At 50.7% G+C, this 17,178-nt stretch overlaps 3 protein-coding genes across 3 annotated transcripts; 2 read left to right on the forward strand and 1 right to left on the reverse strand.

Annotated features, from left to right (window-relative positions):
• Window positions 1-7,169, forward strand: ARL10 (ADP ribosylation factor like GTPase 10). The gene is made up of 4 exons (XM_065875073.1): window positions 1-238; window positions 872-1,073; window positions 3,949-4,124; window positions 6,225-7,169. The coding sequence occupies exons 1-4, from the start codon at window positions 56-58 to the stop codon at window positions 6,396-6,398; spliced, it is 735 nt and encodes a 244-aa protein (XP_065731145.1). The 5' UTR covers window positions 1-55; the 3' UTR covers window positions 6,399-7,169.
• Window positions 7,170-11,396: 4,227 nt separating this feature from the next.
• Window positions 11,397-15,837, reverse strand: NOP16 (NOP16 nucleolar protein). The gene is made up of 5 exons (XM_065874588.1): window positions 15,670-15,837; window positions 15,471-15,579; window positions 14,222-14,291; window positions 12,592-12,698; window positions 11,397-11,838 (listed from the first exon to the last, which is right to left on the reverse strand). Exons 1-5 carry the CDS (start codon window positions 15,774-15,776, stop codon window positions 11,695-11,697), a joined length of 537 nt encoding a protein of 178 aa, XP_065730660.1. The 5' UTR covers window positions 15,777-15,837; the 3' UTR covers window positions 11,397-11,694.
• Window positions 15,838-16,021: 184 nt separating this feature from the next.
• HIGD2A (HIG1 hypoxia inducible domain family member 2A) lies at window positions 16,022-16,732 on the forward strand. The gene is made up of 2 exons (XM_065875394.1): window positions 16,022-16,212; window positions 16,566-16,732. The coding sequence occupies exons 1-2, from the start codon at window positions 16,059-16,061 to the stop codon at window positions 16,730-16,732; spliced, it is 321 nt and encodes a 106-aa protein (XP_065731466.1). The 5' UTR covers window positions 16,022-16,058.
• Window positions 16,733-17,178: the final 446 nt, after the last annotated feature.

Raw genomic sequence — 17,178 nt, forward strand, 5'->3', positions numbered from 1 at the left:
GCAGGCCGGCTGGCTCGGCCTGTGCAGCCGGTACCCGCGCCCCTCGCCCGGCCCGATGGCGCCGCGGCCGCTAAGCCCGTTGGTGCTGGCGCTGGGTGGCGCGGCGGCCGTGCTCGGTTCGGTGATCTTCATCCTCTGGAAGACCTACTTCGGCCGCGGACGGGAGCGGCGCTGGGACGGAGGCGAAGCCTGGTGGGGCACGGAGCCTGCCTGCCTTCCGGAGTGGGACGAATGGGACGTGAGTACCTGGAGGGGTTCTGCGCCTCCGCGCGCGCAGCCGAGGGGTGTGACCGCCGCCCTGCGGGGCGGGAGCTTGACGCCGCAGGCCTCGCGCGGGTGGACGCGCGTCGGGCGGCCGGGAGTCCCGGAACCGAGGAACGGGTGGGCGTTTGGGGGAGTGTGCTATGATGCGCCGGCGTAGGCCTAGGGCTTCCTCCGGGCAGCCGGAGCCTGGCGGGCCCGCGCCGGGCCCGCGCCGGGCCCAGCCCTCGCCCGCCCGGCGCCTGCGCAGTGCGCGCGGGCCGGAGGATGCCGGGAGAGGCCCTCCGCCCCCTTACCCAGCCCGCGCGGTTCATTTGCGCGTTACCCCGACTCGGTTGTTCCTTTCGCTGTGGGATGTGGGGATTGTCAGTCTGAGGAGGTTGACGCTCCGCGAGGGGTAGGAATTTGCCCGAGGTCACTCAGGAAAAACCTGAAGAACGGGTCTTGAGACTCAGGACTCCATAGGCCCCGCTAGTCCCTTTGCAGCAGAGCGGGCCTGGCTGCCCCTTTAACGGCGGCAGGGCGGGGATGGGCGCTTTGGGCCTCCGGTCTTCTATGGGGAAGGGTCAGGCGGGAGGGTGCCAACCGCAGCCTGACCCGTACCCCACAGCCCGAGGACGAAGCGGACGAGGAGCCGGCGTTGGAGGAGTTGGAGCAGCGCGAGGTGCTGGTGCTGGGGCTGGATGGCTCTGGGAAGAGCACGTTCCTGCGCGTTCTGGCCGGGAAGCCACCGCTGGAAGGCCACATCCCCACCTGGGGCTTCAACTCCGTGCGGCTGCCCACCAAGAACTTCGAGGTGGACCTGCTGGAGAGTGAGCAGACCCTCCCTCCGTGTCTCCTGCTGTCTCCCCATCATCTCAGCTGGACCCAAGCTGTGGCTTTTTATCTAAGCAGGACACGCCCCTGTAGAAAGTCCTTCCCACGCTTCCCTGCGACACAGGATATAGTCCAAGCTCTGTACTCTGGCTTGGTCGACCCCTGTCCCTCACCCTTACTGCAGCCCACATGCCTAAAACTGAGATACTAACAACTAAAGTTTCCAGTATGCCAAGCCCTTGACAGACATCACTTAAAAAACCCTCCCAACAACTCCATAAAACCGGAAACAGTTACCACCTTCATTATATGTGAGGAAAGGAGGCCCAGAAAAATAATTTTTTTTTTATTTATTGAGGCCCAGTAAAATAATTTATCCAAGCGCACGCAGCTTGCCGGTCAGCTAATGCAGACTATCTGGCTCTGGGCTCTCGATGTTAAGCACCATTTGCAGTGCTTGTTTCTGAAGGGTGCTTGCTGTTTTTTTTCTAATCTTCTGTGCTTTGCATGCACACTGTTCCCCCAGTCCGGAAAGCCCTTCTTCCCTTGTTAAACTGCTGGTCATCCTTCAAGATTTAAGTCAAGCATGATATCCCTCTGAAGCCTTCTCTGACCCCTATAGGCTAGATTAAGAGCTCCTCCTGCTGCAGTGTTTGCCACATACCACCCTGTGTCCCTGACTAGGCATCTGGGGCACCGATAAATCCGCTCCAGCTCTGGCCTCTAGGGCCCAGCCCCAATCAGGTACCTGGGAGAGCTTGTTGAGTGAGTGATCGGAGAGGGTCTGAGCATCCTCCTGCCCTCAGTGTTAGGCCTCTTGGGATCCCAGGAGAGGATGGGAGAGAGGGTATTGAGAGCGCAGCAGTACTTAACCACCTGTGTCCAGCCACAGACTCAGTGGGGATGGACAGGTAGCCTTCCTGCCAGCCAAAGGACTCAGACCATAAAGACTAGGTGGGTTTAGTTAAGTCCTAAAGTGGTGGGATCAGACTCTGAGGACCTGGCTTTTGGCCTGAATGGGTCCAGTTCCTCTGGTCTCAGGGCCTTGCCTGCTAGCCTGCCCTGGCTACATCTTTTCTCCCTGACTGTAGCAAACGTTGACATTCACCTGAGATTTAGTCCTTTCAACAGGCTTTCCCTGTCTCCATCTCTTGTGCCAGGGACACAGAAAATTCAAGTGGGGGTTCTGCACTTAAGGCCCACTCTGTCTGGCAGAGACAGTATCCCCCTCCCTTCACCTTGGAAGAAGGGGTTTGGTGTTTTCATGTTACCCAGGGGTCTGCCCTGTTAACATCCCAGGCTCAGTAAGGTCACCCAACCTGGATTCAAACCCAGATCTCCCATTCAAGTCCTGGGGCTTTCCCCTCCCACAGCACACACTTCACTGTGGTCTCCTACAGTGCCTGGCCTGCAGCCCAGCTGAGAGTGAGCAATTTGTGCATTTTTGACGACTTTTGCCTTCCCCACACCTCCTATATCCATTTTATTAGCTAGTTCTGTCAGCTTTATCCTCCAGTCGAGTCTGCGTCTGTTCACTTCTCCCCACCTCCATCTCTGCCTAATTGGTCCAAGCCATGGTCACCTGTCAGGACTACAACAGTCTCCTTGCTGGTCTTCCAGCTTCCACTTCTGTCCTCAATGTTGGCCATAGGTATCTTTCAGAAACCCGTATCAGATCATGTCATTCTTGCTTAAAATGCTTCAGGGGCTCCCCACAGACTCACTGTGGCTTTACAGGCCCTGTGTGGTCCAGCCCTGGGCAGCCTTGCTGGTCATGGCTTCTTCCTCTCCCCTTCTGGCGGTGCCTCAGCCTTCTGTTTCTCAAACACATGGATCTTGCTCTGCTTCTCTCTGCCTCATCTCATGACTAGCTCCTTCTCGTCATCCCAGACTCAGCTCACATGCTGCCTCCTTAGACCACCTTCCCAGACCAACCAGTCCAAAGCCACCAGCACATACAACCACCTCACCCCACCCCTTTCACTTTTTCTGTTTTACTTCCTTCCTTTGTGGAATGTGTTTATGTGTTACTGCTGTGTTGTTTCTGGTTACGGAGGGAGCTCCTTGAGAGCAGGGCCCCTGCCTGCCTTGCTCACCTCTGTATCTCCAGCACCCAGATCAGTGCTTGGCACCTAGTAAGCACTCAGTATATACTTGTTGAGTGCCTGCTATGTGCCAGGCATTGTGCTGAGGGCTTTGGGGGGATCCAGAGATAAATAGCTCTAACTCTCAAAGAGCTTAGAGCCCACAAGTGTCAGAAGTATAACCAGAAACACTAGGATGCAGGATGACCAGTGGGGACTTTGCAGAGGGACAGAGGGGAACAGGAATAACCCAGGTTGGGGGTGCTACTTGGGCAGCCACTTGGTGACACTATTGAGTATGGTGTTTCCAAGGAAAGAAAATGGGGCGACTAGACTGAACAAGAGAAGCCAAATGGAGAATGGCTGTGCACAGGCAGGGCAGGGAGTCCTGGCTGCTGACCACAGCTGCCACTGACCCAGGAGGAAGCTAGGATTTGGGAGGAGGCAAGGCAGCCCAGGAGAAAGAACCAGAGTACTATTTATTGAGCATATAGTATACACCAGTCCTGTGAAAGGTGCATTGCATGTGGTACCTTTGGGTCTTGCTGCAACCTGTTAGGTAAGTTCAGTGAGGAGGAGACTGATGCTTGGAGGTAGCGACCTGCGCAGGGCGACCTAGTTGTCAGAGCTGGAGCTAAACCCAGGTCTGATTGGCTCTGGAACCTGTGGACTTACCCTTGCTCCTGGCCAGTGGAGCCTTGGAAGGCAGGAAGTGGGGTGGGGTCAGGCTATATGTAGCGAGCCAGGGCCTAGGGAGGCTCTGAGCTGGCCCCTGGCCTCTCCTCAGTCGGTGGCAGCCAGAATCTGCGTTTCTACTGGAAGGAGTTTGTGAATGAAGTGGACGTGCTGGTGTTCATGGTGGACTCGGCTGACCGGCTGCGGTTGCCCTGGGCCCGACAGGAGCTGCACAAGCTACTGGACAAGGACCCTGACCTGCCTGTCGTCATCGTGGCCAACAAGCAGGTGAGGGCCATGGGAGGCTGGCTCAGGCCAGGCGGGCTTGGTCCACAGATGCCTGAGCAGGGGCAGGGAGCACTGGAGAGGTATTCGGGCCCAGGCCCATGACCTGCAACGCTTAGCTGAGAAACTGTCCCCCACCTCTGCTACCTGTACTCTTTTCCCATTCCTAATCCGCATCCTCTCTCTGCCTTCCTCTTTGCCTGTCATTTGTCATCCTAGAGAAATGAGAAAAATTATTATTAAGTGTCCACTATTTCCCAGGTGTGGTTTCAAATAACATTTCATATTATGCTTCTGTTCACCCTGCAAGATATGGGATACTCTTTCCATTTTACAGATGGGGAATCTGAAGCTCAGAGAAATTTTGTACGCCTTGAAAATAGTAAAATTGGAATGTCTTAACTCCAAAACCTGCACCTTTTCCACTCTTCTATGTCCATATGATTTCTGACTCTAGATCAGAGAGCTATAGCTAGGAAGTGATAAGAAGTTGAACAGATTAAATAAGAAGAAGAACTAACATTTATTGTGTGCTTACAGCATGCTAAGCACCTGGTAATCGTGACCTCACTCCAGCCTTACAAAAACCCCACTATAGGCCTTGCTGTTAGCCCAAAGTTACAGCTGGTATGTGGCAAAGCCAGGAGTTGAGCTTAGATCTTCCTCAAAGTTCCTGCTCTTCACTCTACCTCTCCTGGCCGAGCAACTCTCGGCATCACACACTTAAGATGCCATTCTCTGCCACAGTATAGAGTCCTGTCATATTTCATGTGGCCTGTGCCCATGGTCCTGATAGCTGTGGGGCATGTTTCCAGCCTGGCTTGGAGAGAGGCTGTCCATTTTTGACCTCAAATTCCCTCTGCCTATCAGGAAATACTTGACCGTCATTTATAAATAGGGTAACCATATGTCCTGGTCTGCCTGGGACAGCCCCCATTTATGCCTGTTGCTCTCGTATAACTATTAATACTACCTACTTTGAGTCTCTGAAGTACCCCAGTTTGACATGGGGAGGGGGAAGGGTAAGCTGGGACAAAGTGAGAGAGTAGCAGTGACATATATACATTACCAAATGTAAAATAGCTAGCTAGTGGGAAGCAGCTGCATAGCACAGGGAGATCAGCTTGGTGCTCGGTGCTTTGTGACTGCCTAGAGGGGTCAAATGTAAAATAGCTAGTGGGAAGCAGCTGCATAGCACAGGGAGATCAGTTCAGTGCTTTGTGTCCACCTAGAGGGGTGGGATAGGGACGGTGAGAGGGAGATGCAAGAGGGAGGGGATATGGGTATATATGTATATGTATAGCTGATTCACTTTGTTACAAAGCAGAAACTAACACAACATTGTAAAGCAATTAGACTCCAATAAAGACGTTAAAATAAATTAATTAATTAAAATAAAAAGAAGTACGCCAGTTTGGACAGTGAATCACATCATCATCTTGTATATAAACTATAATTTATAGTGATTTTGAACCTGAGGTCCCAGCACTCTTATGAATTGCTCCAAGAAGAATCATTTTAATCTTGGGCTAGGCTTGAAATTAAAATGTACCATCACCAGCCATGTTGTGTAGTGGCTTCTTTTTCTTGTCACTGGGTTTCTAGAAGTCTAGGGAAGGTAAGGCCCTTGTCTGGAAGTGACCTTACTGTAAGATCTCTCTCTCCACCATTAAGTTTAGGAAACTCAGCTAGGATTCCTATAAAGGTTATAAACTTGGTTATCAAGCCAACCTGAGTTTGAAACCTGGCTCTGCCACTTATCACTGTTTCATTGGCTAAATGACTTCACCTCCCTGAGCTTATTTCCTCATCCGTTAAGTGTGGACTGTGAGAATTAAGTAAGATTAAGTGCCTATCACAATGCCTGACTTAGAGGAAGTGCTCTTTCTTAGCACAGTGGCTGTGGGTAAGAATGACGGGGTGGAAAGAGATTGATACCAAGAAAGTCAGAGATGAGGAAGAGAGTTTAGACCAAGTGGCCGTGAGAGAACTTAGGCCCCAGTGTTCCCCCAGGGAGCCGAAGAACAGTTTATTTCATAGATGACAAGGGTGGGTTGTTGGGAAACACTGTCAGTCCCGCCTGACATCTCTGTTTCATCCCAGGACCTGAGCGAGGCCGTGAGTGTGGTGGAGCTGCAGCAGGAGCTGGGCCTTCAGGCTGTCGATAACCAGCGGGAAGTCTTCCTCTTGGCAGCCAGCATTGCCCCTGCAGGAGCCGGCTTTGAAAATCCTGGCACCGTGCACATCTGGAGACTGCTCCTGGAGCTTCTCTCCTAGGCTGGTACCCACCTGCTCACCAGCCAGCCCTGGGACCCCAGTTCTGCTCCTCCTGCTTCTTCATCCCCAGCCGGGGCCTGGGGCACAGGCTATGTGGCAGCACTTCCCTTCTCCCCTCCTCGCCCTCTCAAGAGCAGGGCCTGGGCAAGGCCAGGAACCATATGGAAGCCTTGGTGAGCTAGCCATGAGGCTGAAGCAGGGAGATGGGTGAGGCTGAGGGTGGGAGAGAATGGTGTCTTGCCCATTCTGGGCTGGGAGTGAATCCCACTTTCACCAGGGAAGGCAGCCTCGTCCTCTGACCTGTACAGTGAGCTGCTCAGCAGGCTTAGTTCTCCCCGCCCTATATGTCCCAGTGGTTGAGGACCATTGTAGGTGTCCGAAGTATGCCCAGTCTAGACCATTCCCTCCTGGTGACTTCACACCCCTCTAATGTGGGCAGGTTCTGGGCAGTACGCTGTGAGCTCAGACCCCCACTCCTGCATTATCCTCCAACCCCAGCTGGCTCATGGCCTTGTGCAATCCCTCCCTCTCTGGCCCCAGGGCCATCCTTTTTAAAGAGAAGTGATTTCTATGTTTTTTTTCTAACTTGGAGATGTATTTCCCAGCCATGAAGATAAGAAGCTCAAGGACGAACCTAGAGATCCTAGCAAGGAGCTTTCTGAAACCTCCCTGCTTCCCCGAGGTTGAGGCCTGGCCCACCAGCCTCTTGACTACAGAGTAAGTGGTATTCACCCGCTAATCAGAAAAATTGAAAGCTTCCCCCAGCCCCCCACCCCACCAAAATCTGGAGACAGAAGCTGCTGCTCTTACACTAACTGTGCCAATGCCCATGTTTACATAAGTCTGGGGAAGGAAGGAGCCTGCCTGTGTTCCTGGGAAGAAGACTGTCAGTGGAGCGGGACGTTGCCCTCCAAACTGCATTTATTTATTTATTTATTTATAAAAGGAACAGGCCAAAGTTTAGGCTCTGTTTCTAGGTGCTGTTATTAAAACCCCCAGATGATTGTCATGGAAAATTTGGATCGTTGAGGAAAATAACTGGAATCATGAATGACAGTGTGGTAAGCTACATGTGTCAGTGGAGACAGAGCTCGCACTCCCCTGACCCTCTGTGGCTGTCATTGATGTCATAATACTTCACAATGGTCCATATGAACTTGAACTCCACCACTTGGCCCAGTAGTCAAAGGGACACAAAGTCTGTGTAGGTAACATGACTCTGGGAGAGGCAATTTCATCATAGTTACCCAAATAAAAAGAAATGAGAATCAGCAGACCAACCAACAGGGTAGCCTTGGGTACATCACTCAGCCTTTCTAGACCTGCTGATTGCCCAGCTAAGGCAAAGTTGGACGGAATTTCTGCTGTCCTCTCCAGTACACATTCCACGATTCTCCTGTTTCCAGTGATCAGCCAGTTTAAGGACTGTCTCTGGATTGACACTTCTCTTTAGTGCAGACAAAAGGAGTCTTTTGTCTGTCAGGGGCCACTGAACTGTCATCTCCACAAATGGGCCTTTTTTTCAAGGAGATATCCAACTCAGTTTGCTTTTTAATTGAGAATAGAGATTATGTGCCTTTGTTTCATTTGACCGGTGCAAAAGGGGCAGGCCAGGAAGGTGGGCTGTAGATGTCTCAAAATAGAATCACTTTCTTTGAAATTCTGATTAACTTTCTGCTTTAAGAAGTGATTTGAATGATTTTATTTTAAATATTTCGGGAATGACTTGGGTTTTAGAGTAGACTTTGAAGCTCTGCTGACACTTTTCATTTCACCATTAGAAGGTTGAGAGACTTTACTTCTCTGTTCTATGAACTCCACCTTGTCCTCTAGTACTTAAAAGTTACCTTTGGAGCCAGCATTGTTGAGGGGGGCACCCTTTTCTACTAATTAAGATCTGCCTTTGGTCTAATGAGTATCACTATGTAGTAAGGTTTTTAAAGTCCCCACTGTGGGGAGGTGAACTTGGCTAGAGTTTATATGTACTTTAGCAACTTTCAAAGACCACTCTCAGAACTGACAGGTCCCAGTGGCACACCAGAAGACACCACTGAGGAGCACTGAAGGTCCCTGGTACTTGCACAGAGTGTATAGACATTCTTTTGGCCTGTGGCTGTGCCTCACGTGTGGAGCTGCTGGCCTGCCCTGGCTGGGTGGCAAACAGTACTCATCTGCTCCAGTTCCTACCAGGACCAGATTGGGCAAAGTGGGGGAAAGGCCTTTCTTATGAACAGCTAACTGCCTGGCCTTGTGGTGCTCTTACCTAGTTGTTCCTGAATGTGACTTTGGTTCTGGAGCCCAGATGACTGCTTTAGGGAACCAGTCATTACCTGGAGCTGTTCATCTCAAAGTGAGGTTCCTGACTAGTCTGGGTGACGCTGTGTTCCCCCTACTGCCCTGACTCTACCTGAGCTTGGGAATAGGGAGTGAATGGCTGGGCAGCTCTCATATTCTAATGAAGACAATACAGTGCCCACTTCACACGGGAAGGAAGTTTCTGCACCTACTTGCTGGTTGAACCTGTGCCTGGATCACTTACCCTGGCTCTAGGGGCTTCTGTTCTTAAGAGTTATTTAAATGAAACCATGGCTTCTGACCTGCTGCTATCCCTCTGAAGAGAGGCCAGCCTGGCCCAGAGCTTGGACATGTGGATGGTCTGGGCAAGAGGGATCCTGAGGCTGCTGGGACCATCACCTTGGACTGGCCGCCTATTCTAAGAAGCCTCCTCTGGCACTTCTTGGCGCCCAGAACTGCCTGTTGCAAGCTTGCACTGACACATTGGTATCCAGCTGTAAAGACTGGGGAGGAGGTGAAGTTGGTCCATCCTGGCCTCCCGATCCTCCACAGAGAAATGCTAATGAGAAATCTCACAACTCTAGCCTGTCTGAATGAAACCCCAGGTTCTCCAAAATAATGTTTCCACTTGCCTTTGGGAAAGAAACATTTTGTTCTTATGCTAGTTTAGTATCAACTGCCAGCATCTTGAACCAGCTGCTAAAACTCGCCTGTGGTGTCCATCGTCGTCCTCATCCTGCCCCAGACCTCAGACCTGGGCAGTCTGAGCAGTCTGCCTCTCATTTTTGCTGTGTGCTCCCACATCCTCTAAGTCCTTTCTAGTAACTGAAAAGGGGCACCTCCAAGTTTTCCTGCTGCCTCCAGGAGGTGGGCCTATTAAGGGACAAGGGGAAGATTGCCATCAAAGATCTGAAGTAAAGGAGCCTTGCTGTCCCAGCCCATGCCCTGTGAACACGGACCCACGAACTGCATAAAACGGAGTGTTGGTGGCTGTTTAAGGTATACAATAAACGCAAAAAATTTGGATATGGTTTCACGTAAATTCTGATTTTGAGGAACGTGTGCTTGGTGCTTATAGTTCCAGTGAGGGGCAGCTATGGAGTGTGGTCCCATAACACTTCCTGTGACACAACGTGTCAAACAGCAAGTTCCAGTTCCCTGGCTCTTCAGTCCACGTAGGGGTGGGGGGGTTAAGGAACATCAGCTTTGGCCTAATTCAGTACTTTTGGGGAGGAACCCAAACCCTTTCTTGGGAGGAGTTCTAGCTGTCGGGGCCAAAGCTAGGCGTGGAAATGGGAGCAAGAACATCTTTTGAGTGCCTCCATGCCAGAGGTCAGAATGCAGGCGGCGCCATTCCACAAGCATTCCCCCAGTACCTGCCTTGGGCTGGGCTCTGGGATTCCCAGACAAGGTCCCTGCACTCAAGCCCAGTCTGGTAGAGAATGTCAGCCAGACTAAAAGGTAGTTATGACTGTGATAGGCACTGCTACAGGAAGTCTGGGGCATGGGAACTCCAGCCTGGGGGCAGAGGAAAGTGGTATGGAAGACTTCCTAAAGTTGGCACCTGAACTGGGTGAAGAAACAAGGTTAAGGGCCCAGCCTGGTCAAAGGCCTGAATTTGGAATGCTGTGAAGGGCAGAAGTTAGGAGGCCAAATCACGGAGGCCCCCAGGAGCTCTGCTGCAGACTCAAATCATAAAGGCTGTGCTTGAGGTGTTCACAATGGCCAGTCACTGCTGGAGTCTAGCAGGCCGGATCTGATGGGGGGTGGTTTCTGTCTAGTTTCCAGCCTGCCTTAATGGTGTGGGACAGGTGGGCTGCCTTCAGGGTCCAAAGAGAAGGTCAGCAAGAGAAAGTCTAGACTTAGTCATCGTGCAGACTTGACTTCAAACCCCACGTTAACGCCTCTCAAGCCTGTTTCTTTACCTGCAAGACGAGGATCCCACACAACCTTACAGGGTTTTATGTGAAATGTTCTATGTAAAAACATAAGCCCTTCTTTTCAAGAGCAGTGAGGAGAGACAAATTTTACGTGCTTTAAGGAGAAAGCTTAGGAACAGGTTTTCTGTATTATTAATAGCTGAGGATAACGTATCAAGACAAGAAAATGCCCAGCACCCACCCCACACTTTGTCTGTGATCCTGCTACATACCAGCCGTGCCACCGAATTAGGCAGGCCTGGCCCCAGGGAATGGCCATGCAGTGTGTAGCCCAGTGCTTGGCACACAGCACAGTGGTATTCAGCAGTCCCCAGACGGTCTCAGAAAGCAAGTTTGGGGGCCTCAGACTCCCTTCAGGAAAGACAAGTAGCAAAGGCAGGTCACTTGAAGACAGACCAGGAAGCAGCTATACAGCTCCTTACCCTCTGGCCCTTGAGCCACAGCTGGCCTCAGACCAGGGCCATGGAGAACCCGTCCACCAGCCCCCAGCCTGGGGCGAGGCAAGCACTGGAAGCCCCTCCCAAGCAGCCCAGGGTTCCCAGCCGGCTTCTGTAGAAGCGTTAGTGGAACTGCTATGCAGGAAACCAAGGCAGAGAGCAGTGGAACCAGAACAGGGGAGAAGAGGAGGGAGGCTGTGCCTAGAAAGGCATGTGAATATGGAGCAAAAAGGGCTGAATGGCCTCTTTACCTTGACTGAGTAGGTTTTTGCAGGGGCAGCCCCAGGGATTGGCTGGGAGGGGCAAATACAAAACCATCAGAGAAGTAAAATACTGTATTTTATTGTACACAGACTATATTCAAACAAACCACCCACTCTGAAAACAGCAGGTTCTGGCTTTTCCCAGAGACTCCAGAAGAACATAAATTGAAGCCTCTGGGAGACAGTGTCTTCCCCAAAGGGAAGTGTGAGAGAGATTTTGTGTGTGTGTGTGTGTGTGTGTGTGTGTGCGCGCGCGCGTGCGCTAGACTCATCTGTAGCCGCACAACTCTCCTTGCCTTAAACCCTGGCTCAGCTTTTCTGGTCCAGGAGGAAGCCTCAACCTGGGGCAGATGTAAACCAGTCACTCAACCTCCATCTTATTCTTTTGCAACGAATCGACAAAGGCTTGCCACTCCGCTGGGTAAAAACGCTTATAGACGTTGATCTTATTCCGAATCTGTTTTGGGGTATCTTGATAGTAATTCTTCTCATCCCGGGCCATAGCCTAAGAAGGGAGAAGGGCCACTTGAAGAAGGCTGGACAGGCAAGGTTCAAATCCTAGCCCTGAGTTGGGCAAGCTACTTCCCATCCCTGAGGTTCAGATTCCTCACCTTAAAAGCCATAGTGTATGTGGGGAAATGCCCTCAGAGACTAGGCAGGAACTGGGACCAACTGAGTAGCTCATTCTCCATCCATTGCCAACTGATCCCACCTGGGCACGGGGGTCCAATGTACCCAGATCTTTCAATTTTTAGGAGAAGCCAAAAATAAGGACTTTTATTTGAAACCTCCGATAATTAAAATGGCAACTACAGTTAACCCTTGAACAACACAGATGTGAACTGCATGGGTTGACTTATACACGGATATTTTTCAGTAGTAAATACTACAGCACTACATGGTCCATGGTTGGTTGAATCCCTAGATGCGAGGAACCGGAGACTTGGAGGACCAACTATAAATATAGACAGATTAACTCTCAAGTTGTTCAAGGGTCACCTGTAGTTCAAGTTGATTAATAAAAATACCATGCAAGCAAAACATATTAATGAGTGTGATATGAACCACAGGCCACTCAGTCTATCCAATTATAAGCATTCTGTCAATGGCATCCATTTCTTAGGGTCTCTCTTTCCTCTCTGTTTCCATTCAGTCTCAGGAAACAGGCAGTAGCCAAGCATATCAGACCCTGAATGGTCCAGGGTACCTTCCCAAAGGGCCCCAAGTGGTTCCTCCTGCCAGGCCTAAGCCCACTCACCTTATAGTCCTCCCCATGGTTCTCCACCATGTAGCAAACATAGTCAATGAGATCCCGAGATAGCGTATTTCCTTTCTTTTCTGGAAGGCTGGCTTCTGCCTCCAGGTCTGGGTTGAGAGAAGCCAAGAGACAGGGAATGAGGCTTTGCTTCCTGCACAAGTTGAGCTGCTCAGTCAATCCCAAGCCACAAGAGTTGCTACACCAACCATCGGATGAGCATTTCCATCTGCAAATTCAGTGCTAGAAACTTCTTTTTAGCCCCTCAGGTCCCAGGCTCTGCCTGGGGCACAAGCATCTATCAGTATAGCAATGAACTGAAAGGCAAGTCACCACTCTTTGGGCCTCAGATGGGTGAAAGAAAGGCACCAAACTAAAAATCTCTACTTAATGCCAGGTCCTGGGGACAGAGATGAAGATGCAGTGCCTGTCCACAGGACAGGGCTCCCTTCCAGCTCTAAAACTCTCTGAGAACTTCTTGAAGAGTTAATAACAATACGTGGAATGGAAAGGTGTGAATAAATGAGAACTCGAGCTGTAAGAACTAGGGGCCTGAGGCACCTCTCTACTCCTTTGTGTATCTACTACTTTGTGAGGGGAAAAGCCAAGCTCCAATAATGGCCTCACACCTAAAATAGCTAGGTAAATACTCCCCCATTCCTCATCTATGAAGGGAGAAAAATAGCTACCTCATGGAAATGTAGTCAAATCTTATCCGGGGTCAGGTGCTAAAATTGCTTATCGTCAAAATTATCTTTAACTTGGTTGCCATGGGTTGCGGGGTGGGGGGGGGAACAGGGCATTATTGTTTCATGAGTAAAGAGTTTCAGTCGTGCAAGATGAAAGTTCTGGAGTTCTGTTGCAAGACGATGTGAATATACTTAACACTAATGAGCTATACATTTTAAAATGATTAAGATGGTAAATTTTATGTGCTTTTAAACCACAATTAAATTTTGTTTTAATTAAAGAATTAAAAGTAAAACTTTTTAAGATAAGCTTTGACTACAGAGAGTACACACGATTTTGTATATACAGTCCTGTGCAGTCAGTAACTCTTACAAGAATCATTAAAATAGACTACAGACGGGAACTCACAGAATTCTACATCAAATGTCTGGTCATTCAGATACTTTAAACTTTAGGAGAACTGTTAAAAACCACAGACAGGAAAGAGGAAGGATGGGTAGAATATTCCAGAGTATTCCTGCTTCCCTGCAGAATTTACCCTCTTCTGTTTTAATATTCAGTCTCTATAGCCTTAATATACATAAAATTGGATTTATCATTGGAAAGATTACATGGTGGAATCTTTAAAAAAATCGGTTCATCCTTAATCTCATAAGAAGCTGAATGTATGCCTGAGACTTACCGTTTTCTCTTCTATCCTCTCAGGCACTAGTTACATCCTCCCTGAACATCTCTGACCTCCCTTCACACACTGGAGCTTAGTCAGTAGACTGAAAATGTCTCAGCCGGGACACAGTCCTAACTCTGCAAGCTGAGCCCTAGAACAGCTCACTTTTTCCCTCTGAACCTCAGTTTCTCTATCTGTGAAATGAGAACATCTGAGGGTCCTTTCCAGCTCTAACTGAGCAGGATGGTGACCTAGAGGAATGTGGCCCACACCCACCATTGAGCACATAGGGCTTCCGCATGAGCTCCTTAGGCCCCTCCTCCACGTCCACTTCCAGGGCCTTTACCTGCAGAGAACACAGACCGTGAGATTAGGAGACACAGGAAAAGATCCTGGATGAGGGGAAATTCTAAAGGCTCCTGCCCGTCCCAACACAGCTGCATTACCCACAAGGATCCCTCCACAAAGGCAAGAATAGATGACAAAAAGAACTAATGCCCTCCCTGGAAGCTTTGTGGTTCCCAAGAGGCTCAAGTAAGCAATTCATCTTTCTGTGCCTAACTATAAAATGGGCATAATACCGCTTGCCTGCCTCACTTAACTGTGCGGTTAGCAAATGAAACAATGCACGTGAAAGCACTTTATACTTTACAGTGAGGGAGAGATGTCAGACATCTTATGCAGAAGAGCAAGCTGACGGTGCTTGGCTATAGCTTCATAATTGTTCAAGAAACAGTAGCACCATTTTCTTCTGGCATGAAGGGATAAAAAGAAACATGTCTGAAGGCAATGGGACAAATCCAATCAGCAAGCCCATTCATTAGGTTGACTATTTATTGAGCACTAGTCACATCCTAAGCAGCACAGGATTTAGTAGTGAATGGAACACAGATTCTTGTCCCCAGGAGATTATGTTGGCGGAAAGAGGCACAGACAATAAGCAAATATACAAATATAATATACCATCAAGGATTTACAACTGCCAATGAATTAAAATAAAGCAGGAAAGAAGTTACTGAGTGAAAAGGGGTGCTATTTTTGAGAGCGGGTCCAGAAAAAGAATTATTCCGGAGAAATTAGCCCTGGGAAAAACTACCCCTAGGGAAGCCTCAGACCAAGGACGACTGGATAACTGAGGAAAGGTGTAAGGAACAGTAAGTAAAGATTCCAAACTCCTTATTAGAAAAGTTAAGGGCAGAAAAAGATAAACTCTGGAAAATATGGCTGAGATGCCAAGGGACCCAAACAGTTTAATTTCAGAGGAAAAAAAGTAAGTGCAGAAGGAAAGGGGAAGTTCCAACCCAGGTCCAATGTGTGCTGGGGGAGGGAATATGAAGGGACCCTCAACCACAGTCAGTACAGCCTGGCCGACTTGGCTGTGGGGAAGTCGCAAACCCAGGAAGGGCGTGAGGGAGGTAATAATAGACAGGATTAAGTTCTGAAACCCAGCTAAGTATGGCGGGAGTGGGGGGCGGGGGGGAGCTGGAGGTGGAGGGCAAGGGCCGGGACCCTACCACGTCACTACCTTTCTCTTAAGAAGGGGCACTGCCCTGTTGGGGTCCATAGCCAAACCCATATCGGCCAGGTTCTGCCGCACCGATTTGGTCTGGTCCCAGGCATGTCGGATGTGGGAGCTACGGGAAAAGAGAGGGCGATCGCGTAACCATCATCTCGCCGGCTGTCCCGCCCCAGGCGCCCTGCCTCCTGAACCTTGGTCCCCTCACCATTCGATCCGCGGCGCTGCCTTCCGTCGAGCATTCCGGTTCAGACGCTTCCGGTTAACATTATAACCGAACTTCTGCCTCCGGGTCTTCCCCTTGGCTTTAGGCATCGCGCTGACCCCAGCACGGGTAACTCAGACTCCGTGCCTCTCACTCCAAGTACCTCGTGTAGCGACTCCTTCCGGCTAGTGATCGCGTGGTTTCGCAGGCTTTGGGGAAATGTAGTCCTCCACGCAGCGACAGCAGACCGATTACTACGACTCCCAGAGTGCCATGAGGGATTACACCTGCGTACAACACTGAGCAAAGTCCTTTTCCCCGCCCTCTTTGATGACCTCATCAGGAGGCGGGGTTTAGCGTCCGCATTTTCTTCTACTGCTGTAGCCTAAAACATGGCGACTCCTGGCCCCGTCACTCCGGAGGCACCCTTTGAACCATCGCAGCCCCCAGTGATTGAGGGCTTTAGCCCCAGTGTATACAGCACTTCGGAAAGCTTCAAGGAAAAGTTTCTTCGCAAGACCCGCGAGAACCCAATGGTACCCATAGGTAAGCAAGCGGGCGCTAAAGGTACTGTAGACCAAGAAGACAGTGATGTAGAGGGGAATGAAATCGGGGAGGACCGGGGACGCCAGGGGGGACTGGAATGAGAGTGGACCAGAGATGTAGCGAAGGGGCCGGGCGGTGAGGGGCCGGGCGGTGATTGGAGCAGGAGCTGGACGGGATTGGGGCGCTGAGATGGGGCCGATTCTGACACGGAGGACCCCCGCTTTGGCCAGCCCCTCCCACCTCAGCTCCACCCCATGCCCCCCTCTCCTCAGCTGCGGTTTAGAGATTTTGACCCTGGGGGCAGGAGCCCAAAGCGCGGAGGGTGCTTCCCACCTGCTTTGTCGCCTCTTCAGGCTGCCTGGGCACAGCGGCCGCCCTTACCTACGGCCTCTACTGCTTCCACCGGGGTCAGAGCCAGCGCTCCCAGCTCATGATGCGCACCCGAATCGCCGCCCAGGGCTTCACGGTCGTAGCCATCTTGATGGGTCTGGCTGCATCTACTATGAAATCTCGACCCTGAGTCGGTGGCCTGCCCTTGAAAGCTCCGCGGAGATCGTTCCCAGCTCCAGGAGCAACCACCGGTCCTGCCACTGGCATTATTCCCTCATCTCCCCTGACAAGCCCCTGTATCAGTGGGGGCAGAAGTGGCCAATTGCGTAACCGACAGATTTTTTTCAGGAATCTCAGGTTCGGTTCAGTTTGAGTGTTGCATACTTCTAGTTGTGCTGCACCTTCACCACTCCCTACTTAATAAACTCTGATCCACTTGTAGTTTGGTGAATTCATTCCCAGTCTCACCCCCATGGCTTTTGGTCTTTGGTTTTTTTTTTTTTTTTTTTTTTTTTGCGGTACGCGGGCCTCTCACTATTGTGGCCTCTCCCGTTGCAGAGCACAGGCTTTGGACGCGCAGGCTCAGCGGCCATGGCTCACGGGCCTAGCCGCTCTGGGGCATGTGGGATCTTCCTG

The sequence above is a fragment of the Phocoena phocoena genome, chromosome 3, assembly GCF_963924675.1.
Source record: "Phocoena phocoena chromosome 3, mPhoPho1.1, whole genome shotgun sequence".
Taxonomy (NCBI): Eukaryota; Metazoa; Chordata; class Mammalia; order Artiodactyla; family Phocoenidae; genus Phocoena; species Phocoena phocoena.